This window comes from Drosophila biarmipes, chromosome 2L (genome assembly GCF_025231255.1).
Source record: "Drosophila biarmipes strain raj3 chromosome 2L, RU_DBia_V1.1, whole genome shotgun sequence".
NCBI classification, from domain to species: domain Eukaryota; kingdom Metazoa; phylum Arthropoda; class Insecta; order Diptera; family Drosophilidae; genus Drosophila; species Drosophila biarmipes.
Genome location: NC_066612.1, coordinates 5,099,541 through 5,121,902, shown reverse-complemented (window position 1 = coordinate 5,121,902; position 22,362 = coordinate 5,099,541). Strand labels below are relative to the sequence as shown.

The 22,362-nt window shown below is 40.1% G+C and overlaps 2 protein-coding genes across 4 annotated transcripts in view; one reads left to right on the top strand and one right to left on the bottom strand.

Moving 5' to 3' along the window:
- LOC108033591 (fibronectin type-III domain-containing protein 3A) overlaps positions 1 to 22,362 on the bottom strand; it is a 260,877-nt gene that overhangs the window by 148,661 nt on the left and 89,854 nt on the right. The gene's annotated exons all lie outside the window — the stretch shown is intronic.
- LOC108034395 (box A-binding factor) lies at positions 1,878 to 22,202 on the top strand. 3 transcript variants are annotated; one of them, XM_017109279.3, is made up of 3 exons: positions 1,878 to 2,025; positions 7,407 to 8,430; positions 18,917 to 22,202. In XM_017109279.3, the coding sequence occupies exons 2-3, from the start codon at positions 7,630 to 7,632 to the stop codon at positions 20,264 to 20,266; spliced, it is 2,151 nt and encodes a 716-aa protein (XP_016964768.1). In that variant the 5' UTR covers positions 1,878 to 2,025; positions 7,407 to 7,629; the 3' UTR covers positions 20,267 to 22,202. The 3 variants fall into 3 exon arrangements, with proteins under 3 accessions (XP_016964768.1, XP_050741576.1, XP_016964790.1); XM_050885619.1 differs by lacking the exon at positions 1,878 to 2,025 and adding an exon at positions 2,962 to 3,087; XM_017109301.3 differs by lacking the exons at positions 1,878 to 2,025; positions 7,407 to 8,430 and adding an exon at positions 16,135 to 16,391.

The window sequence follows — 22,362 nt, the reverse complement described above, 5'->3', positions numbered from 1 at the left end:
AAAAAAACAGTTTCGATAGTCCCATTTTTCCAGTGCACAACTGCAATCCGCAATTTTTAGGAGGAAAAAAGAAACAAATATATGGTTCAACTACAACTCAAGGCAAACCATTTGGGCAGCGCTGCGGCAGAGCGCGAGCAGCGACGCCGGCAGAAGACGGAAATACCAGGCGAACGATGACGAACGTAAAAACTACGCACCAAGCACAAAAACAACACCAAAACACGCCACGAAAAACAAACAAACAAGCAGGGAGTGCGAGCGAGAGGGGCGGCCAGAGCGGGCGAGCGAGAGAGGGACACAAGATGGGAGTGGGTGTGGGAGAGCACCTGCCCCCTACTGTACCGCCCACTCGGCTAACGAGCAAACAAAACTAAACAAAAATAAATAGAAACCGAAACAGAAACACAAGAAAAGCAGCGAAATAGAAAAGCAGGAAATATTTCGAACTTATCAAGTGGGGAGAAAAGAGAAGACTTACAGCTTTGCATTTCTATTATTAATTAGTTTCTACAACACCCATTTGAGTGCACAATGAGTATTACCAGAGTGTTTTTTGTATAAAACAAAGGAGAGTGTCTTCAGGAGTAGGAGTTGAACCTTCATCAAAAAAAAATTTTTTATCAAAAAAAAAAATGTCCTAATTCATCTAGATACAAAAAAATAACTCTAAAAACATTTTTTTTACTTCAATCTAAAGTTTGTGTCAAAATCCACATTCATTCAAACTGTGCTTAAGAAAGAACACGGCGAGTGAGTTCTGTGATTGCTAACTAAATTATCTTTTGTCAAATATATGAACGCTTTGATTGAACTTTCTTTTGTTTTTTGTTGTCTTAGGAATTGTACTACGACGTAGTAGAATTTTGTTTCATTTTGGCGCGAAGCAGCTTGTGATTATGGTTTTATATTGTCATAATTTTTGTTTTTTTTTTTTTTGCTTTTTCTGTCGACCTCGGTTCGTTCAACTCGGGGTTTTCGCTGAACCGCTCCTGTTTACTTGTTTGTTTAATTTTTTGCCATTTCTGCTTCACATTTTATTTGTTTGTTTGACTCGGCTGCGCGCGTGTCGTTGTGTGTGTGTGCGGCCCAAGAAGCGGTCGACCCCCTGCCCCTCTCCAGTTGGCACCCCTCCCCCACCGACCATTCATCCCATCCCATTGCCCCCTTTGTTGTTGCTGCCGTGTTTCTTTTGCTCTTTATCAAAACAACTGCGCAGTCGACGTCGACGCCGCGTCGCAGTCAGCCTTCACACAGCAGAGGTGGCAAATCCGTAATACGTGAACTGAAATAACTTAAATTTATTGAAAATAATGATAGTTAATCATGAGAGTTTTAAAAAAGTATGTATTAACTCTTTTTCGAATGTGTCCGCGTCATACACACAAATATAGTTTATATCTGAGGAGATAAAAGCCAAAGAAGCGGACGTCTTCAAGTATTTTTTCCTCTAAAATCCCATTAAATCTTATTCATGATTAACAATTACAATTATTGTTAGGCATACCCAGTGCTACCTTCATGACCAGTGCTGTACGTCTGGTAGTGTTTTTTTTGGCGCGCACTGCTCTTTCTCTCTCTCAACCTCACTCACTCTCTCCGTCTCGACGCGCTCTCTCTCGCTCCCTGCCCCGTCCCAGCCCCCTTGCACCATTGTTGTTGCTTTAAGCATGACAAAGCACCGTAGAATTTCACAACAGGCCAAAGAGAACTTCATTACGATGTTCGTTTTTGTTTTTCCACGAAACAACTGTTTACTCTGCTTCTGCCGCTGCCGCTGCCGATGCCGATGCCGCTGCCGCCTGTGCTCATTTCAATTTCGCTGCCGGCGTCGCAGTCGGTGCGGTGCGTTTACAAATCGATGCCAATAGGTTTGCGACTGTTTGCCGAAACAGACGCCAGACGCTAACAGACGGTGCTCGCGAGCGGTTGTAACGGTAGAGCTATAGTACATCGTACATCTATTGCGCGCGTAACGGGAAAATTGCGGAGCAGTAAAAGCGCAACAGCGCCTCCGAAATAGCGGTAAATATCGCCACTGCGAGTGTGCGTGCGTATATGTGTGTGTGTGTTTCAGGGAGATGTTTGTTTTCGCCGCAGCCTCCTTTTGTTTTCCTTTCCTCATTCGTATTGTTTGCTAAACAAATAACGGTGAAGCAATTGCCAGACGCAGAAAATGGTTTGAAATATTTTCACGAAAGGATACTGCATTTTCGGCGGAATATCAGTGCAAAACAAATATGAAACATGCTGTGACATGTCTTCGACTGGACAATTTGAAAGTGAAAAAATGACACATTTTTGAAAAATGTAAGGACATTCAAAAAATTCAGTGCCTTAACAAACCTATTAAATACAAAATAAACCTTAGAGTGCTTAAAATATATTTAAATCGAAACCAATATCAAAAAAGAAATGATTAAAACTGTGTGATAAATTATATAAAAAATTAAAATACTGTAAAAAGGACTGATAATGCACAATGTTTTAACCTTAACAAAACTCTTAACCAACCAGATATTTTCAATACAATTATAAGTACACGTTTCAATTGATCAAATATTTTGAAACAGACTCAAAAACCTTGCGGAGCCCCGAAAGCCAATATTTATTTTGGTTTGATAAAGAAATACCAATTAGGCAAACAACAACCATTCCTCAAACAAAGATTTCACAAAAAGTGTTTTCCAAATTTATCTCAATACCGCATAGAGCATGTGCGTTCGTTGCTGTCTGTGCGTGCGATTGTTTTTTATTTCATTCCCCGCGCCTTGAAATGTATTTTTAAGTTTCTGTGCTCAATTTCGCCTCGGATGTGTTGTTTACTTTTTGCGTTGTTTAATTTGTTTTGGCCTGTGTTGCTTCTCTCCCTCTTCTTTTTTTTATTCAAAATGACAAAAGGCGAAAACAAACTAAATCGTGGATAACATGGATTTTATGCAAATTCAACGTTTTCTGATTCAGACCTTTTATTTTGGCAGCGAATTTAAACGAATTCAAAATGGTTGGAGATTGCTCAAAGAAATCTGTCACATAAGGCGGGGAATTTATGTCAAAAAAAACTCGCCAACTAATTGATTACGTAAGGTAAAAAACTACAAAGTTCAGAAATAATTGAAGTAAAACAGCACATGTAATTTAAAAATAAACACCCAATAAAGAGTGCCATGCCAGGCATTTCCGCCGTGATTCACATTACAAGACAATAAAAACGGTGACATTTAGAAATTCCTGATAAAATCCCCACACAGTCGCACATGATTCTCGGACTCTCGAATCAAACAGCAAATGCAAATTAATTTGTAGCTCGGAAAAAAACCCAAAATCCAAAAACACACAATCAGTAAACAGCAAAAGTGCAAGTAATACAGCAAAATACAAGACCGAACTGACCGCAGAATTCCAAGAAAATCCCTCAAAACTGTGCTACTTAAAAATAACACGGACCGCCAACGAATCGGGCGAGGGAACAGCCGAACCGAAAAAACCTGGCCAAAAACACATTTAAAAAACTTCCAATTTCGTGGCAATAACGGAAAGTAATTGGAAAATCACTCAAACACAAACAAAGAGCGAAAAAGTGCGTAAAAAGAGCAGCGTGGCGTAAAAAACAAGTTCTAAAAATAGACCGAAATGTGTCGCGTCTAAAAATTGACGCAGAGTGTGGCGCAAACAACAAAAGCAAACAACTAAACACAACAAGAAGGCAAAAAAACACAGACGAATAAAACACAAACAATAAAAAGCACATGAAAGCTGAACTAAAAACAAATTAAGTTTTTATCGCCCGTCTCTTTCCAACTCTGATTGTGCAAGTCTGTGCGTGTGTGTGCGCCGTGCGCGAGTTTACCGTTATGATTCATCCAGCTGTTTGCGCAGCGTAGAAATCTGCGCAAAAAGAAATACTTCTCGAACTTTAGTTGGCGCGACAAAAACCGATTACTAAACAATTTATTTTATGAAATTATGTGCGCTAAATCGTGTGCTAAAACACAAAGGCGTCTACGAACTTGTAGTTGCACAGTGGCGGGCGGTAGAATAGTTCTAGTTGATAACACCCCAAAAGAAGTTGAGAGTTGCTATCAGCGGAAGAACTTTGGAAAAATATATCTTTTAATGAAATAGTACTAAGAAAAAATATTTACAAGTTCAATAATAAATATTATGCTTAAAAAAACTTCCTAATCCTATAGAGACATAAACCAAGTCCTTCTTAACACTAAAAACTGAGTGCCATGTACCTATCTAATCAACTTTACGTTCGAACTTAGATTGATCCTTTGTTTCTTATAAGATCTGACTGGTTGTTCACTACCTGAAAACATATAACCATAAAGAAAACTTTTCTGAATCCTAAAACATATCTTATAGACGCTTTTTTTAAGAACCCTAAAAAGGATTTTCCAGAGACAATCACAGATTGTTCAGAAAAATAATAAATAGCGATAGTATTTAAAATCCAGAAGTAAAACATATAGGGGTTTCCCAGAAAACCCTAAGAGGGAATCTCCAGAACCCCCAGATCCCATCTGGTATTCCGTAATCCAGTGCTATTATATTGACCGCTTTTGTGCTTCGTAAGTACGTACGACAAGTACTAAAACGTAAAGCAAATTGCGCTCGTCGCCAAAACCAGGAAGCGAAAATCTACGTTCGACAAAGATTGATGTAAAAGCGAGATGCCGCATAGTATGAACCCCATGCGCTGGTGTTGGTGCGAGTGAAAGCGCACGTGTCCCTGGGTGTAGATTTTGCCCAAGTGTGTAGTGTGCGGCGTGTGTGTGTACTGTGCGAAATACACTTCCGTCTATTGTGAATGACGAGGCGCGAGCAGTTGCCTTGCCATCTTTGTTATCGTTTGTTGTTGCTTCTGTTTCTGTTGACTTGTGACATTTACACACACGATTACGAAGAAAAAGAAAAGGAAGAAAAGAAAAACAACATTACCACTCACGCGTTTTTCTTGGCAGAATTTTCTCCGCCAGCAGCAACTGCGACATTTTCATTATACACATGCGAAAATAATATCATTTACAGGCAGTAAGGCCTAAAAAACATTTTCTAAAGGCCTTAGGGTCACTCTAATTTTGAGAAGCCCCTGGTTCAATACCCAGTGGTCATACAAGTTTTACAAAAAAATTTAAAACGAAAGATGGTTGTGGCTTTACTTTCAGACATACTTTTATCTTTTACAAAGATCTATGCAACTTTTATTTTAGGTCCCTTGTTCAATACCCAGAATGTAAAGAAAGTTTTTTATTAAACAACATTTCAAATCGCCTTTTCTAGAACTTATGAACATGGCTTCACGTACGCTTTGATCTTAAGGATCAAAATTTTAATAGGACTCAATTTTAATTTAATGTCCCTGGTTTAATACCCAGGATAACCTTTTCTAGAACTTATGAGCATGGCTTTACATACTTTAATAGGACTCAATTTTAATAGGTCCCTGGTTCAATACCCAGGATGTAAAGAAAGTTTTTTTCTTTATTAAACAACATTTAAAATTGCCTTTTCCAGAACCTATGAACATGGCTTCACGTACGCTTTGATCTTAAGGATCGAAGTTTTAATAGGACTCAATTTTAATAGGTTCCTGGTTCAATACCCAGGATGTAAAGAAAGTTTTTTTCTTTATTAAACAACATTTCAAATTGCCTTTTCCAGAACTTATGAACATGGCTTCACGTACGCTTTGATCTTAACGATCAAAGTTTTTATAGGACTCAATTTTAATAGGTCCCTGGTTCAATGCCCAGGATCGCCTTTTCTAGAACTTATGAGCATGGCTTTACATACTTTTATAGGACTCAATAAAAATAGGTCCCTGGTTCAATACCCATTGGTTGAACAAGATTTTTTTATTTATTCAAAAAATACGTTAAATTGTTCTTTCTAGAAATACTGGTTATACGATTTTAGCTCTCCCGACTTTTGGTCATGCCCTGAAATTTTCCACTTCAGATTCTACAGTAGTTCGAAACTTTCCAATAAATGTGGTATTTTTCCAGGTGCAAAAGCAAGTTGCACGTCAAAATGCTAATGCCGAATAAAATCTGCTTTATCATCCACTGCGGACTTTATTCCTCCGTATAATGCCATACCGAGCTGAATACTATATATAGTGCCACTGACCTAGGCAGACGATGACGTGTTCTGTAAAACTGATTGTAAAAAATGTACTGCGGACCTGTAACAGGGAATTTGCTGAATGGAAAAAGCTCGCTTCGATTGTTTTCACTGTTTGGCGAGATTACAAATGTCGATCAGTTAAAGTTCAGATAATGGCGATCTTTAGATCGCTGAGTAAACAACGCAATATCGTTTTGGGTACCCCGTACACTGGGATTTCATAAGCAGTTATGGAATCTCCATAGAGCACTTCAGGTGACATTTGAAAAAGATATGGCTACGTCACGGCTACGGGCAATTTCATAAGTTTGCGTCACATCATGGTTTAGATACAATTTTCGCCTAATCTACCCTTGGAGACGTCCCCGATAAGCGCGAGGGCTGAGTTTATTTTTGGTTGTGGGCACAGATATTATAATTGTTTTTTTAGGGATTAGAATGAAGCTAAATACGGTAATGGAATGGCTAAAATACTTTTTGATTGTGAAATTAGTTCGACTGGGTTTACTTATTTAACTGTTGACTCCAGCAGTCAACAATTAAAACGGTCTAATATTTGCAATTAGTATTTTCGAACCCATTACAAAAATCCAAGTCAAATGTTAGATTGCTAAAATATTTATTTTATTTTCCCTTTCCGTGCACTTAATTTACACAAAATGTCATTCGAAATTTATCAATTAGATGTCAAATCAAATAGCAAATCTCAGCAATTAGCGAGTTGACTGCCACCGGACTTCAGAGCTCTGGAGTTATGCCACAGAGGCCTATTTCAAATGGGCAATGATGAAGAGGATCTGCGAGTTTGTGGCTCTTATGTTTGCTCTTGGCCATGCTTTAGGTGTTGGCCTGAAAATTTCCCATTTCTGATTAACACCTCGACGGACAAATAAGTTAACAGAGAACCCGGGGACCACATGAAATGGAATATCATATATAATAGCATGAATGACCAATGGCGATCGTTTCGCTTGCACGTATTTGGCCGCTAACAACTGAAAGTGTTTCGCGTGGTGAATGAGTCATGGTTATCATTCGACTCAGGGACGGAATGTTTGACGTGCGGGAAAAACCCGGCGATAACGTAAACAAAACGATAAATGCCCAAGTCAAACTTGTTTTCTTAGGCCTTTAATCGAGTGCTATTTGAGGGAAAGCCAGTTCTATCTTAAAATGTTAAGGATCTTTAACCAGAGACATGTGAAAGTAGTTAGTTATAGTTTAAAATATGGAGATATTAAATGAAATCCCTTACTTTCTTATCGTTTCAGTTGATGAAAAGTAGTGAACACAGTGCTAAATGAAAGAGAATGAGACCCAGTCGACAGGACCCAAGAAGACGATGTTGATTGAGTGCATTTCGCGTGACATTCCCTGAGAGTTTTCTTTGCCAGAAGCAAAGCTCAAGCAGAGCTATATAATATATACACTATACATTATAGTGGTGTATACAAAGCATCCACCCGTCCCACGATCGGTTGAGAGGCGTGGCAAATGAACTTCAATCCGGCCAGCGTGGTAGCCGCCGCAGCAGCAGCCGCACATCATCAGACCTTCCAGCACCACCATCATCCGCATTTGGGCCACCACCAGGCCACCATCGTCCACCCACAAGCGCAACACCAACAGCAGCTGATCCCACTGCCCGTCGCCGGCGGGGCAGGAGGTCAAGCAGCGGGTGAGATATCACCCAAAATCATGGAGTGGACCAATGACGACGCCCTGGAGCTGATAGAGCAGTATCGCTGCCACACGGAGCTCTGGAATCGCGCCGATCCCAAGTACAAGGACAAGCTGTGCCGCTTCCGAGCGTGGTCGGAGATAGCCGAGCGCTTCGGCTGCAGCAAGGCGGAGGTGGAGCGCAAGATGAACGTGCTGCTCACCCAGTATCGGCGCGAGAAGCACAAGATGTTCGTGAAGATATACCAGGGCATCCAGCCCAATCCGTCCAAGTGGTATGCCTTCAAGCGCTTCGACTTCATGGAGGCGGGCGGCGGCAGTCTGAGTGGGGGTGGCGGCGGTGGTGGTGGTGGTCCTGGAGGACCCGGCCTGAACGCCTCGAGCGGCAACCTGGTGCCCAATCCCGTCTCCTCATCCGCCGCCGCCGCCGCCCACAATGGGCTGAACGGACTGGCGGCTGCGGCGGCGGCGGCGGCCTACGAGAGCGGCACGATCGCAGCGGCCGGCAACGGAGGAGCACCAGCCGGCGGACCAGGGGGCGGAGGAGCGCCTGGTTCGCAGCCCGCCATGCAGCACAGACGCATCAAGACCAAAGAGCTGAAATACTTCGGAGCGGTAAGTGGTGACCTTCTTAAAAAAAAAATAAATTTTTTTAAAATTAACGAGAGACTAGGAATTGCCTATAAAATAATCTTGGGTGGTACCTCACATGTCCATAAATATTATTGTATTTTTTTTAAATTTAAATTTTTTAGTTAAGGAACATTTAAAAAATAAGTAACATAACATAGTCATTTCTATATTTTCTTGTAATTTTTTTTTTTATTTTAATATTTTGTATACATATAAAAAACACCAAAAAAAAACAAGAGGTTAGGAAACCCACTCTTTTGATTAAAATACCAGGAATTGCCCTTAGCATATTCTCGGGTATTCCTCACTTGTCCATAATAGCTATAGCTCTCATTTCGTATTTCCTTGACAATTTTTGGTCTGTTATAAAAACCCCAATGACTAATCAGTGGTTTTTGTATAGGAATAATAACACATAATTAGCAGAAATTAAAGCATTTACGTATGCCATGAGAATTAGGATTAAAAAAACACTTTAAATAGTTCAATAAATTATAGATTATACATTTTAAAATACTTTTTAGTTTTCCAAAGAAATGTTTGATTTTTAAATCAAAAATTTAATTTAAATTCAATTAAAAAATAATAAATTGGCAAGACATAAATTTTTCTTATGCCTACCTTAAAGGTTTTTGGTTAATTAATACAATTTCATGTTCCATTGGGAAGAGAGCTTGCCTTATCACATGTACATTTACACACATATGTACATATGAAGATTAAAAATCAAAGTCCACTTCCAGAAATGATGAAAAATTAACCAGAATTAAAGCAGATCTTTAACCCAAGGAGGTAAATTAAGTGATAGATGAAAATGAGATGGGAAATACAATATTTTGTATTCCTTAAGGAATTTAATTGTATTTTTTCTGACTAAGAAATTGAATCATTCAGCTTTTCTGGTAAAAAATACATAAAGTGCTTTTGTCAAACATTTAGTTGCAGAAAAATGAATGGCCTTATCGTAAGAAATTTGCTTCCGAATAATTTTAATTCATTCATTTCTTTAGAACTCTTATCAAAAACTAATTCAAAAGAAACGTTTCATAGGCACACGTGTGGCGCTATTTTTCGTCTTGGCAACAAATGCCTATTTAGCTCAAATCGTTTCATACATATTTTTGGAAGCTAATCAATTGAAATATTTTACAGGCAAATAAAAAAGTAAAAACCTTAGTGCTAATTTCAATCAAAACAACGGCTTCGAGTTAACTGTGAAATGAGAGGGGGGAGATTGAGAGTGTTGGCCTGAGAGAGAGAGGCAGAGCCCATGTGCGCAAGTGACTTGCGGTTTTTGCACTGAGAGCTTGAACGGCAGAGTGGCCCCACTCCACTCCACTCTCTGTCTCTCGCTCTTTCTTGTTTGTGCTCTTTTCTGTTGTTGACGATCAAAACAGAATTAAAATTTTACGCATAAATTTTTCTTAGAAATGCGCAGTGGTGTGAGTGTGTGCGAGGCATTGGCCCCAGCTCTCTGCCCCTCTGGCCCCTCGCTCTCCTCCTCTCTCTCTCTCGCACTGTCTGTCTGCTTGTTGTTGGTACTTTTGTTGCTCTTATTTGCGTTGTCGCGCCAGGCAAGCAAAGAGTGGGCGGCAGGGGTGGCGAGAGGGGCGTATTGCGTTTGGGGGGCCCTGACATTTCGTCGCCGCTCTTCTTCTTCACCTTAATCTTCTCCTTCGCTTGTTGTTGTTGTTGTTGTTAGTGTTATTGTTGTTGTTGCGCTGTATGATGAAATGTTTGTTTTGCACGGCGAAATGTGTTGGCGACTGCGACGGCGGCAGAGCAAACGCAGCACTTGCTACGGTGATTTTTTCGAGTTCCATTTTGTTCCGTTTGTTGTTTTGAATACCCTTACTAAAAGGTACACCTATGTATCTGCAGAAAAGTCCGATGGAACTCTGGATCTACAAGAGCTACAATGACCATTTTTGGGATGCAGGCCTCAAAGTTAACCCCCCACACATTTCTGTACTTTTCCATAGTCTACTATAATATCTTAAATTATTCCACGGTGGTGAACATAGCAAGTCAGTCAAATGAGTGCTCTTACTAGATATTAGGTAAAGTGATACTAATTAAAGTAAAATTATGTTTTTTCATGATTCCCTTTCTTATTTGATTAAAAGCAACCATGGACTAACTAGCAACTTTGGCTGCTGGAACTCCGCCTTGGACTGGGTCTTTGTTTCACTGTTGCTGTAGTGACGTTTTGTTTTGTGGTTACCCAGTGGACACCGCACCCCACCCTCGAGTTTACCACCCATTTTGCCCGTCGTGATTCGCTGGAAGCTTTTGTTTTTACTTGGCTCTGTTGTTTGTCAGACTTATCAAAACAAAATGCCAGGAGTTGTTGTTGCCGTTCGCCTTCTCTTCTGGCTGTTTTCGCTCGTTTTTTGCTGCCGTTTCTAGAAAACAAATGAAATTTTTGCAAGGAAAAGAATATAAAACTTGGCGCCTGGACTTTTTCTCAGTTTAATGTGTGTGTGTGTTTGGTTGTTGTTTTTTTTTTTGGTTTCGAGCTAGTGAGGGGGCTTGGGGAAATCGGGGGCGTGGCCCAGCTAAATGCATGCAACTTGTTTGTCCAAGTCATGTCACCTTTGGTTTTCTGGTTTTGTGGTACCCATAAAATATTTTCGTATTTAAGACCAACCTGCTTTGGAAATAACAAAAAATAAATGGTTATTAAATGTAATTTTACTATTAATCCCAATTTGTTTGGAATAGTTTTAAATAATTAATTCAGTTTTATTACTTCATTTATATTTCGCTACCATTGAAAACAAAAGTTCGTTTTTGGCGATGATTTCACACAACTCGTTATCAGAGGGTCATTAAATGTGGCTTCATTAAATCAATTGCATCATTAGTTATTTTTATAATCGACATTCATTGATAAAGTGTTATCTAGGAGTTTATGGTTTTGTATAAAATGCTTATTCTTTTCATTTAATTCGATTAATTACTGTATTTAAATTTCCACTGGACTTTTCCTTTGCCCACTTCTGACAAGACAAAGTCGGTTCACACTGGACTGGCTGCCCATTGAACCACCCTCTATAGCAATGTTTTAACATCTTTTTTTGCTACCATTGTTTTTTCCACCTTTTTTTGTGTTTTGGTTTGGCTTTGGTCTCGTGCTGTTTTTTCTGCTTCTGCGTCATTATTATTTGCGTGTGCAGGCACTAACAACAACGCCCACGCCCCCTTTTCAGAACGCCCACTAGCGGACAGGGCGCCCAACCACCCCCCTCTACCACCCACCGGCCCCTTATTGTTATGTATTTTTGTTCATATTTTGCAATTGTTTTGCTCTGCGGTATTTTCCTCAAGACAAGTGAACAATATGTTGTTTTCGTTGTTGTTTCGCTTGTTGTCCCGCAATGTTGTGGCTAGCAAACGACTCACGCACCGCCTCACATCCCACCAGCCAGCGCTTGCACCTCATAATCTGCCACACCTGCAAAAAAGTAACATTTCTTAACAAGATATAATGTTTTAAATGAGTTATTTAGGTCAAAAACGAGAAATATTGAAAAACGCGAATTCTTCAGTAGAGCCAAATCATTCACATCGATTGCTTTTTATGATAAAAATATTATGTAAAAAGGAACATATGGAATGCAGAGGTTCTTAGGATAGTTTTACCTATAACAATGCCCAATTTGCTTGTAAACACAGCCGCGAATTCTTCAGGATATTGCGTTTATGCCTGATCCCTTTGCTTTCTAACCTAAAACCTTACTTATTTACCATTAAATTATCCATTATTATTATTATTGAAAACTCAACCGCGAATTCTTTAGGATATTGCGTTTATGCCTGATCCCTCAGCTTTTTAACTATCTTTGGCAGTTTTAAGGTACTTAAGTAATGCGTTTAACTTTCCCCTACTCTTTAGGTTCTAAATTAAAAATACATTTTTGAAACCTTACTTATTTACCATTAAATTATCCATTATTATTATTGAAAACTCAACCGCGAATTCTTCAGGATAAAGCGTTTATGCCTGTTCTCTTAGCTTTCTAACTATTTTAGGCAGTTTTTAAGTACTTAAGCGATCTTTTAGTAATGCGTTTAAGCTTTCTCCTATTTTTAAGTTTCTAAATTTTAAAGGAAATCCTAAAAATCCTTGCTATTCGAAAATGAGTTTTTCGAGTGTAATATCCTCTTGTTTTTTGCTTCCCATTGTTGTTGTAGCCGGAGCGGCAGTAGCCCTAGAGTAGCGGAGTATCAAGCTGTTGTTGTAACTCGCGTTGTTTTGTTTTCCCTTGCACTGCCTATACACCACCCAGCTCCCACCTCCCACCCCCGCGGTGGCGGAATGAAAAGTGCAAGGCAAATAAGCAGCGACTGCGACGCCGGCAGCGAAGTCAGCGTTTGTTTTTGTTTACTCATTCATTGCAAAGTTGTTTAGAGCCAGGCGCGCAGCGTATGGTTTTTTCTCTGCTCGGTGTGTGTGTGTAGATGATAATGATGATAGTGATGATGATAGGGTACGGGAGTGTTGTTGTAGGAGGAAAATCCGGGAGGTATTTGGGGCGGCAGAAGTGCTTAGAATTTGCTGTAGTTCCCCGCCGTCGAAAGTTGTGCAAGAATTTTGGAGTTTTGGGCGAACTCGGAAAAAGTGGAGCTCCAAGAAACTATGCAAGGAAAATGAAATGCTGAAAATTATGGGTAGAGGAATATGTATTACAACAACAATTTGGTGTATTCTTCCCAAAGTTAATCTGAAAAGATACATTTCAAAGAAATTGATTCTTTGGTTGAAACTCGGCCACTCTGGAAGTGGGACTCAGTAAAAAAAAGTTTAATTTCTTATTTTTTTTTTTAAGGAAAAGCGTTTAATGTAATAAAAAAAATGTAAAACAGTGGACCCAATGTTTAATATGTGAAAATTTGTTAAAAATCCACAGCATATGCATATAAACCAATGCTTTAAGGGGATTAAAACCTAAACCGAGACACTTGGCAACTCTGGAAGTGGTACACAGAGAAGCAAGAAGATTTAATTTGCTAAATAATTGTAAAATAATGGACCAAAATATAAACATTGGAAAAATCATTAGACACTATTCCCGGTTAGTGCAACCAATGCTTTTAGGGGATTAAACCCTAAAGCGAGACACTTGGCAACTCTGGAATTGGCACCTGCCAGGTGACAAAGCCATCTCACACACCTGCGCACACCGCAATGCATTTTCAATTGCAATTTGTTCCACTGTTAATTTAACGACTCCCCGGCCAGTGTAAATCCCCCCCCCCTCCTTTTTAGAGGGGGTCGAGCGGCGGATAAAAAGGGGGATTGGGGGTTTTGTGTGCGGCGCTTGCGCTTGCGGTTTTCATGGCAGTTTCATTAATGTTAGTGTAGCCGTTACTGTTGTTGTTACTTGCGCCGTAATTTTTGTTGTTGCGGTGTATGCGCTTTTGCGAAAATATCGCCATCGTACTTCAAAAACATTTGCGTGAGCAGCGGACAGGTACAGTCGAGCTTGGGTAGCTTGAATTTCTTGAAACTCCTCCGCTGGAGAAACATGTTTTTAAAATACAGTGTGGTTCTGGAACTATACAATGTATCTATGACTTAAAACCACTTACAATGATTAATGCGATTAAACAAGTTTGGTAACTTGAATTTCTTGAAATTCTTCAGTTTGAAATTGTTTTTTTTTTTTTTTAATAATACTAATGTATTTGGGTATCTTTTCAAAAAAGTAATTCACATATAGCTTTTCCATATTTCATTTTATATTCCTTTCTTTAAAATATTAAAGTTTTTTTTTAGATAAACAAGGCGTAGCCGTCTATGGTTCCATATATAAAAAAATAATTTAAAAAATACAATAAACTATTTCTCTATTAGTTACAAAAAAGTTAATAATTTTATTTATTCCTTTTAAATTCAATTTTTTCTATCCTATCCCCCTATTAAAAATCCTGCCTACGCCCCTTATAGTATCTTTGATCTATGGAGTTATTAGAGATATCTTTTTGGACGCCCTACTGTGCCTCTGGAAAGAGGTAGCTCGCGACAATTGTGAATGGGCGGCGAGGAGAAAGGGGTTTGGTGGGGAGAAAGTGGGCGGAGGGGGCGGTGAAAGGGGCATGGGCAGGGGCAGGGGCGGATTTCGTGCCAAAGGAGTAGAAGCAGCGACGACGACGACGCGTAGTTTGTGTAGTGTGTTATTTATTCATTGGATTGGATGATAATCAGTTTGTTTACATTTTTCAGTTGCACACACAATCCGGGAGAAAGAGCGAGCGGGAGAGAGTGTTGCGGGCGAGAGCGAGCGAGTGCGAGTTCATTCTCTTGTCTGTTTTATTTTATTTGCCTTAACAAAATAATAATACAGACATGCAAACACGCATACGGCGCACTCATACACACACGCACAAACACACGCGAGCACTCTGCTCTGAATGCGTAAACAACAAAAGCAGCTGCAACAACAATAACAACAACTAGTCAGGGGCGGTGGGGCGCTGGGGCGCTGGGGGGGCGGGCGGCGTAGCTGAGGAAACTTAAAAACAGCAGCGGGGGCAACAACAAATAAACAACCCAGGTTGAACTCTTATTCTCGGGATGCCCCAATAAGCAACAATCGAGTTTTGACATTTGCTGGCGTTTTGATGAACAAATTGTGGAAATCAAATTGGGAAAAGAGAAATACAAGTGAAATATTTCACCTTTTTAGGTCCCTTAAATGGGAACCATGAGAAATTATTAAATTCTTTTCCTACTTTCAAGAACATAATAACTCAAAAGTAAGAGAATGTATTTTCTCTTTGATCAAAGAGCATTCCGACTTCGTCTTCGCCAAACATTTTTGGCCGCCTGTGTTTTGTCGCAGCTTTTTGATGGAAAGTTCTAGGCGCCATAAGTCAGACAGACAAAAAAGGCGAAATCAAAAAGATCGGCGCAGACAGAGAGGGATGGCATGAGCCATTGGTAGAGGGGAGAAAGAGAGAGGGAGGGAGCGCCTACTTTGATCACCGTCGAGTTGACCACATTAAACTTTTTATTGTTGCTATAGTTGTTGCGGAATTATTTTCGAGTGAGACCCCAAACGTGGGGTAGGTTAATGCTAATGCCGTCGCCTGACCATTAAAAGCCCTCTCCATGCCGCTCTCTCTCGCGTTCTTTCGAGTGGAAGAATTCTTCGGACATTCTCTTTCAAGTGTCGGAAGACTCTCTGCAACTAATGCTGACATTTGCAAAAGTTTTCACAAAAGACAACAAACAACACGGGATATTGATATTGAATTGGTTTATTCGTATTGTCTTTCGATTTAGAGTATGATGTAAGACCTATTCGGATTTCTTCAAGGATATGTAGATTTCAATTAAAGACTGTATTACATGCTGAGACATCATACATCACTTGTATTTTTTTAAATACCAAACCTAAGTAAAAAAAATATTTATTAAGTTTATAATAAATACATTGAAAGCTAAATATTTCACGTATTCTTTTCAAGAATCTTATTTACCCTTTTTGAGATACAAATCTTCTGAAATTTCCGATCAGAAGACCGTTAATTTCCGTTCTATCACGCTCTTAGTAAGTCACCCACACGGCCAAAAAAATGCCACGTTCTCTTAAAGCTTTCTCTTCAAACCATAGCTTTTTACTCTCTCTCCCACTGTCTGCCGCTCTCACACGTTATTCGGCTGTTCGAAATTTTTACTACGCCGCTAGAATAATTTCGGACCAAAATATTACGAGTTCGAGTCGCGTTGTCGTCGCTTTCGCACACACAAAACAAAAAAAAAAGTCCAGCAACAACAAGTGCGAAGACAGGTCATTCGAAAATACCGATCTTTGATAAATACGTTAATCAAAATGCATTACCACAATAGTAATAATAGCAACATTAATCTGAGATCCCCAGGAATTCCACATAGAATTCCCCTGGAATCGGTGGCAACTACAAACTCATCGAACGTAAGTCCGAGCAATATTGGGTTAAGGGAGGTATTTTTACCGGGCGGGGGTTTGTTTGGAAAGTTCGCGCACTTTGCCACCTGTAAGTGTGTTTTGTTTATACTCTCTCTGAAGGTATGGCCATTTTGGTCAAAACTTTGCTATATCATTATTAAGGTAATGCAAATAGAATGTTTTGAACATTTAAGGTTCAGGGGGTCTATAAGGAAGATATTATATTCGCTTTTTAATAAAAGGTTATTCTGGTGAAATTACAGTTTTTTTTTTGTTCTTGAGAAGTATTAGATAGTTTTAAGTATTATAGTTCTTAATGATCTTAACTGACCATATCTTTTTGCCTTTTATGGTTATATGGTAAATATTTATTCATTTCTAGATATGATGAAAATTCTAATATATAATATATTAAATTATAATTTAAAATATTTATTTATACTAACTTATACCACAAGGGCATTTAAAATGTGCCAGATCAAACTTTCTTTCTCTTCTTTTTTGCATGCCTGTGTCAGCTAATTTGTTTTGACCGCTTCGTGTGTTTGCCATATTGGTGTCTTAAAATACAAAACAACAATATCTCGATCGATGAGCGCATTCAAATTATTATTTATTGACCATTATTATCATAATTTGGTATGACTCCGTTAATTCGGCTTTAATTTATGTTTAGCTTTACTCAAAGCATTGACAAAAACAACTTTTGGCGGGGGGTTTGACCGGCATTGGAATGCGGTGGGAAAAAACAAAAACACAAATTTCTAAATAATTTCAACTCAATCGGAAATACGCGGTACAAGTGCATGTTTTGGCGATCACAATTAGCATTATTATATGCAAATTGCTTTCGACTTCTAACGAGATGCGGCAGGTATTAAGAAACACCAATAAAGTAGTCTGGATTGCGGCTGAAAAGGGGGTTTTTGAAAAGAAAACAAGAAAGGAAGTTAGCTTCGGCAAGTCGAACTCTGTATACACTTTCAGTTATACGAAATAATCAACGTTAGTAACACCACGTTAAATTTTTAAGGACAAAAAATAATATTCCTAATAGTATAAGATAATATGCCAAGCTATAATTTTTTTCATACTTTTTTTTTCTTACAATCCCAAATTAAAAATTCAGAATTAAAAAATTCAATTTCAATTTCACTAATTAAAAAAAATTTTTACCAAGGGTATAATTTTTAAAAATGTTGGTTTTCTGATGATTCCGTACTACCTGCAAAAGTAAGAAGACTTTTGGAAAAGTTTCAGCCTGATAGCTCTAAAAATAAGAGACTAGTTTGCTTAGAAACGGACGGACACGGGCGGACAGACGGACGGACGGTCTTGATCCAGAATATATATTCTTTGTGGGGTCGGAAAGGTTTACTTTACTGAGTTGCACACTTCTGAATGAAATCATTATACCCTCTGCAAGGCTTTTAGTTATAGAAGGTTCTGGAATTACAAATCACTAGTGATTATTAAACATATTTAAGTTTTATAAGCACCGTTTGATTAATTTGTTTAATAAAAACAACATTCTTAATATGGTCTACCGTACCAATTAAAATCTAAATTTTACCAAGTTAGGCCGAAATAACCAGGTCGTACTTTAATCAGACCGTACTTTAATCAATCCATCAAAAAAAGCGTGCTTATCCACCATGATTTTAAAAAAATTAAACTCGAGACATAAATGTAGCTTAGTCAGCATGAGTTTATTAAACCAGTCATCATTACTATTAGTTTTCGAATCTATTTCCTTGCTATCTCAAAAATTTATTAGTTTCACACTTTTGACACTTTTTGGACCACTATCCGGTTTCTTGACAGACTCCTTTTCGACAAAAGATAACCAAATCTGGGTTTATAATTAGATAGTAAGATAGATGCTAACGTGACCTACATTTAAAATAATGATAGGGCTTTTTATATGGATGAGGTGTTGTTTTAGGTGATATAATGATATGCAGAGAGCAATAATTAAAATAAAATAAATGATATATCAAATAAATTAAATATTCTACATATAAACTTAACGTAATTATTTTAAAATATTTTATTTATTTTTATTTGTTAGCATAAATTAAAAGAAAAATTCATGATTTTATTGTTGATAGTAGGTACATATAAATTGAAAGTTAGCCATTTTATTTTCAATGTTATAATAGTACCTAAATTCAGTTGGTTTCTATTATTATTTCTAAAAGTATATATCTACATTTAAGGACCGAAAAAGTCGTTTATTTATTATACAATTATAATTTTTAATAGTTCTTTCAAATATAATTAAAAATTTATAATTTTTAATAGTTCCTCCAAATATAACTAAATTTTAGAGGCGGAAAAGCTCCTAATTAATCGCTTTTCACTTAATATTTTTATGGGGTGATTACTAGCTCTCAAGTGCTGGCTTCGGTTCGCTTCTTATCGTGATGGTCCAATCTTTTGGACTGCGTCACGATGACGAAGTGCGGAACACCCGCCCATATACACTTTATCACTAACCTTCTCGCATTCGTTCCGTTTTCCACTTCCAGATGGGCCTGAATATACCCATGCTGATAGCGAGCAGTCAGACGCTGGACAGCTGGAATACGGCGGGTCAGTACTCGCCGCCGATATCGGGCTCCGGAGGCGGGGGCTCGGAGCGCGGAGGAAGTGCCGGCGGCGGCGGTGTGCCCCCCCAGCAGCTGCGAGTGCCCCTGCCCATGAGCTACCACGGCGGCACTGGCGGCAGCAGCAGCAGTGACTTCCAGCAGAGCCCCCTGAAAACGATGGACACCTCGGACAATGAGGACAACAATAACACCAAGGAGGATGTGGCGGCGGCAGCGGCACTGGGCCAACTGGCTGCCAAGGTGGAGCTGCGATCGCCGGCCAGCACTGGCGGAGGTGGTCCTGGTGGCGGAGGAGGTCCTGGCGGAGGCTCCAGTAGCCGGGAGGCCAACGATCCACCCAGCGATCCCATTAAATCCGACCGGACTCTAAGCGAGGCAGGCAGCAGTCCAGGCATACCCAACACCAACATGCACGAGGCGCACAAGAATCACCTGCTGAACAGTCCGGCGGGCGGAGGCGGAGGAAGAGCGGTGACCCCCAGGCAGGCGCACGAGCAGATGCACCACCACAGCCACCCGCACGCGCAGCACACGCACCACCTGCAGCATCAGCAGCAGCAGCAACTGCAACAGCAACAGCAACAGCAACTGCAGCAGCAACAGCAGCAGCACCTGCAACAGCAGCAACTGCACCATGGCCACGAGGATCTGGACATCAAGCAGGAGCTGGTGGACTACTTCCATGGCCAGGCGGCGGCCGGGGTGGGTGGACCGGCCCCACCGCCACCGCCCGAGTCGCATCGTTCCTATAGCTCGGCGGGCGAGGAGAGCCGCCTGCAGTTGGTGGACATGGCCCAGGACCTGCGGGTGGCCCAGGCCAAGGCCAATTTCGGTGCCTTCGTGCTGCCGCCCAGAGGCAGCAGCGATGCAGCCGGCAGCACGCCCATCGCCATGCCCTTGAACATGCGAAAGCTTAGTGGTGCTGGGAGTGCGGGTCACATGCTGATGAACTCGCTGCTCGGCTCCAGGGAGAGCATGTCGGATGGCGAGGAACCGGATCCGGACAACGACGAGGCCACCGAATCGGCCACCAGTCCGGGGCGGCACATCAAGAGCAGCGTCTCCGCCCAGGCGGCCGTGGCGGCCTCCGCCTTCTACGCCGAGTCCCTCAATCGGGACGATTGCGACTTCATTGGCTCGAACGTGTCGCTCAAGCTGCGCACCATGGACCGCACGCAGCGGATCATTGCGGAGAAGCTGATCAGCGAGGTGCTGTACTACGGGCAGTTCAACGAGCTGGAGCGCTCGGCCAGGATCCAGCCAAAGTGACAGTGGCGCCCCAAGAAGTGGGCGGCTGCCGTGGGGAATGGCAGCGCAGGTGGCGGTGGCGTGGGCAGCGGTGGTGGTGGTGGTGGTCTGGGCATTGGAGTGGGTCTGACCAGGATACGGCTGGCCAGGAGCCTCCTGGACCCGCAGCGTGGCAAGTGAATTCCATCTGAAGTATATAGCTAGATAGTCAGCAGAGAGAATAAAATAGAAACGGCAACAGAAACCAATACAGAAGACAGTACAACTTATTTTTAGTTTGGCCAGGATGGGGGTCACCACTTGTACAAAGCTTGGCGGAGCAAGGGGCAGCGTTACTTAGGCGGAGAGAAAGTGGAGGGGGTGGAGAAAGGTACTTACATATACGAGAGGGGAGAGAAGGGGATGTTTTTAGTAACCTAACATTTTAGAAATTTTAACTATTTTAAAAAGATTTTGTTTGAATTTATTTCTTTAAAATAAAACAAAACAAACCCCAAACGCGTGCAATGTTAAGTGTATTGTTATAAGAAAACGACAAAAATCTAAATTTACCTTAGTTAATCATTTTTATTGGTGAAACCATAAGCATCCTGCACGTCCGCCATCTCTCCCTGGGTGAAAACACGCAAAGCAACATAGAACACAAACCAAAGTTACTTTCTATTCTGTTCGAAGGGCTGCCCAAACAATAGTTTGGCCTTTGTGTCCACAACTTCAATATTAAACTACATAAAATACATAGATACTAGATAGGTTAGAGCGGGTCTGGGCACGGGGTCCTCGACACACCTGAGACGTCTAACTAGCAGAATCTCAGTATTACTTATAAAATACACTCTACATAGACCATAGATGACCGCAAGCAAAGCAAAATAGGAGGATAGGGATGAAAGCATTTGCCATAGATCGATTCCCTGGGGTCGATCGTCCACTTCTGTTCCAGCCCGACCCAAAACCTCGCTGTGGAACAGACCTAACTATATGCGTACACTGAAAAGTAAGCAAAACTATTGTAAAGACAAGGGAAAAGCGGCTGCTGAAAAGTCAAGCTCCCAATTTTGGGCACCACTGAAACTCAAGTTCCCGAAAAGCTAAGCGCTCGAGAGAAGGGGTCCTGCAAGAACTATATGTTTTCTATATACCTGTACATGGATAACAAAAATATAATATATCATTGTACCTTATTTTGAAACAGAGATGTTTTCTTAGTCACTTAAGTCTGGTCGTCGAAGAGTCACCAATCCAAAAGAGCCCAACAACTGAAACCAACCAACCAAGAAACATACAAAAAAAAAAGCAACCGCAAAAAGCAAACTTTTACCTATAATATACAAAAACTGTCGTCACTAGTTCGTTAAAGAAACAGCGAAAACAAAGCGCTAAAACAAAAGCAAAGGCAAAACAATATTGTACATTTTCGTGTTTATTTTTTAGGTCCTATTGATTTTTGCATAATATCTAAGTAGTTTTTATTTTTATATGCAAGGCAAAGCAGAGCAAAAAACACCGAAACATTGAATTAATTTATATGAATATATATATATATATATATTTAGATACATAAATGTGTACGTAAACCTAATAAAATATGGGCAATTAGTTAGTCACATAAACGAGAGAAAGAGATCGAGGGACGATGATGATGAAATGCAGCTCGGCTTTTGCTGCTGCGTTTTTTAGCCGTAGTTTTTACCGTAGCTTAGAAGAAAACATAAATCAAAACCCACACGAGTCCAAACTGAAATGAAAAGTCATGTGTAAAAAATGGTAAATTAGATGTGAATAAATTAATTGTGTGTGAAATTAGCGAGAATTTGTTTGGCATCGATGTGCGAGCGTGTTAGTTAGTGTGAGTGCGTATGGGCAGTAAACCAGAATTAGTTTTTCCTGAATGTGTAAACAGCAGCTAAAAAACATAAATAAATGTGTGTACCTATTTGTCTGACAAGCATTGTAAGCGATGTGTTTTTCTGATTGGTGGGTGGAAATGGTTAGTAATTTGTTTTTGTCAAATTTATTCCTGTTGAAAAACGTTTAAAATGTGCACTTGTATTTGAATGTTAAAATATAAATATATTTTAAATTGCGCGCCATGTTATCGATTGTTTTTATCGCTG

Excerpts from the sequence above, each read along its gene's own strand:
- LOC108034395 (XM_017109279.3), top strand. The coding sequence starts at position 7,630 with ATGAACTTCAATCCGGCCAGCGTGGTAGCCGCCGCAGCAGCAGCCGCA. Across the intron at positions 8,431-18,916 it reads AGCTGAAATACTTCGGAGCG|ATGGGCCTGAATATACCCAT; the intron begins GTAAGTGGTGAC and ends TTCCACTTCCAG.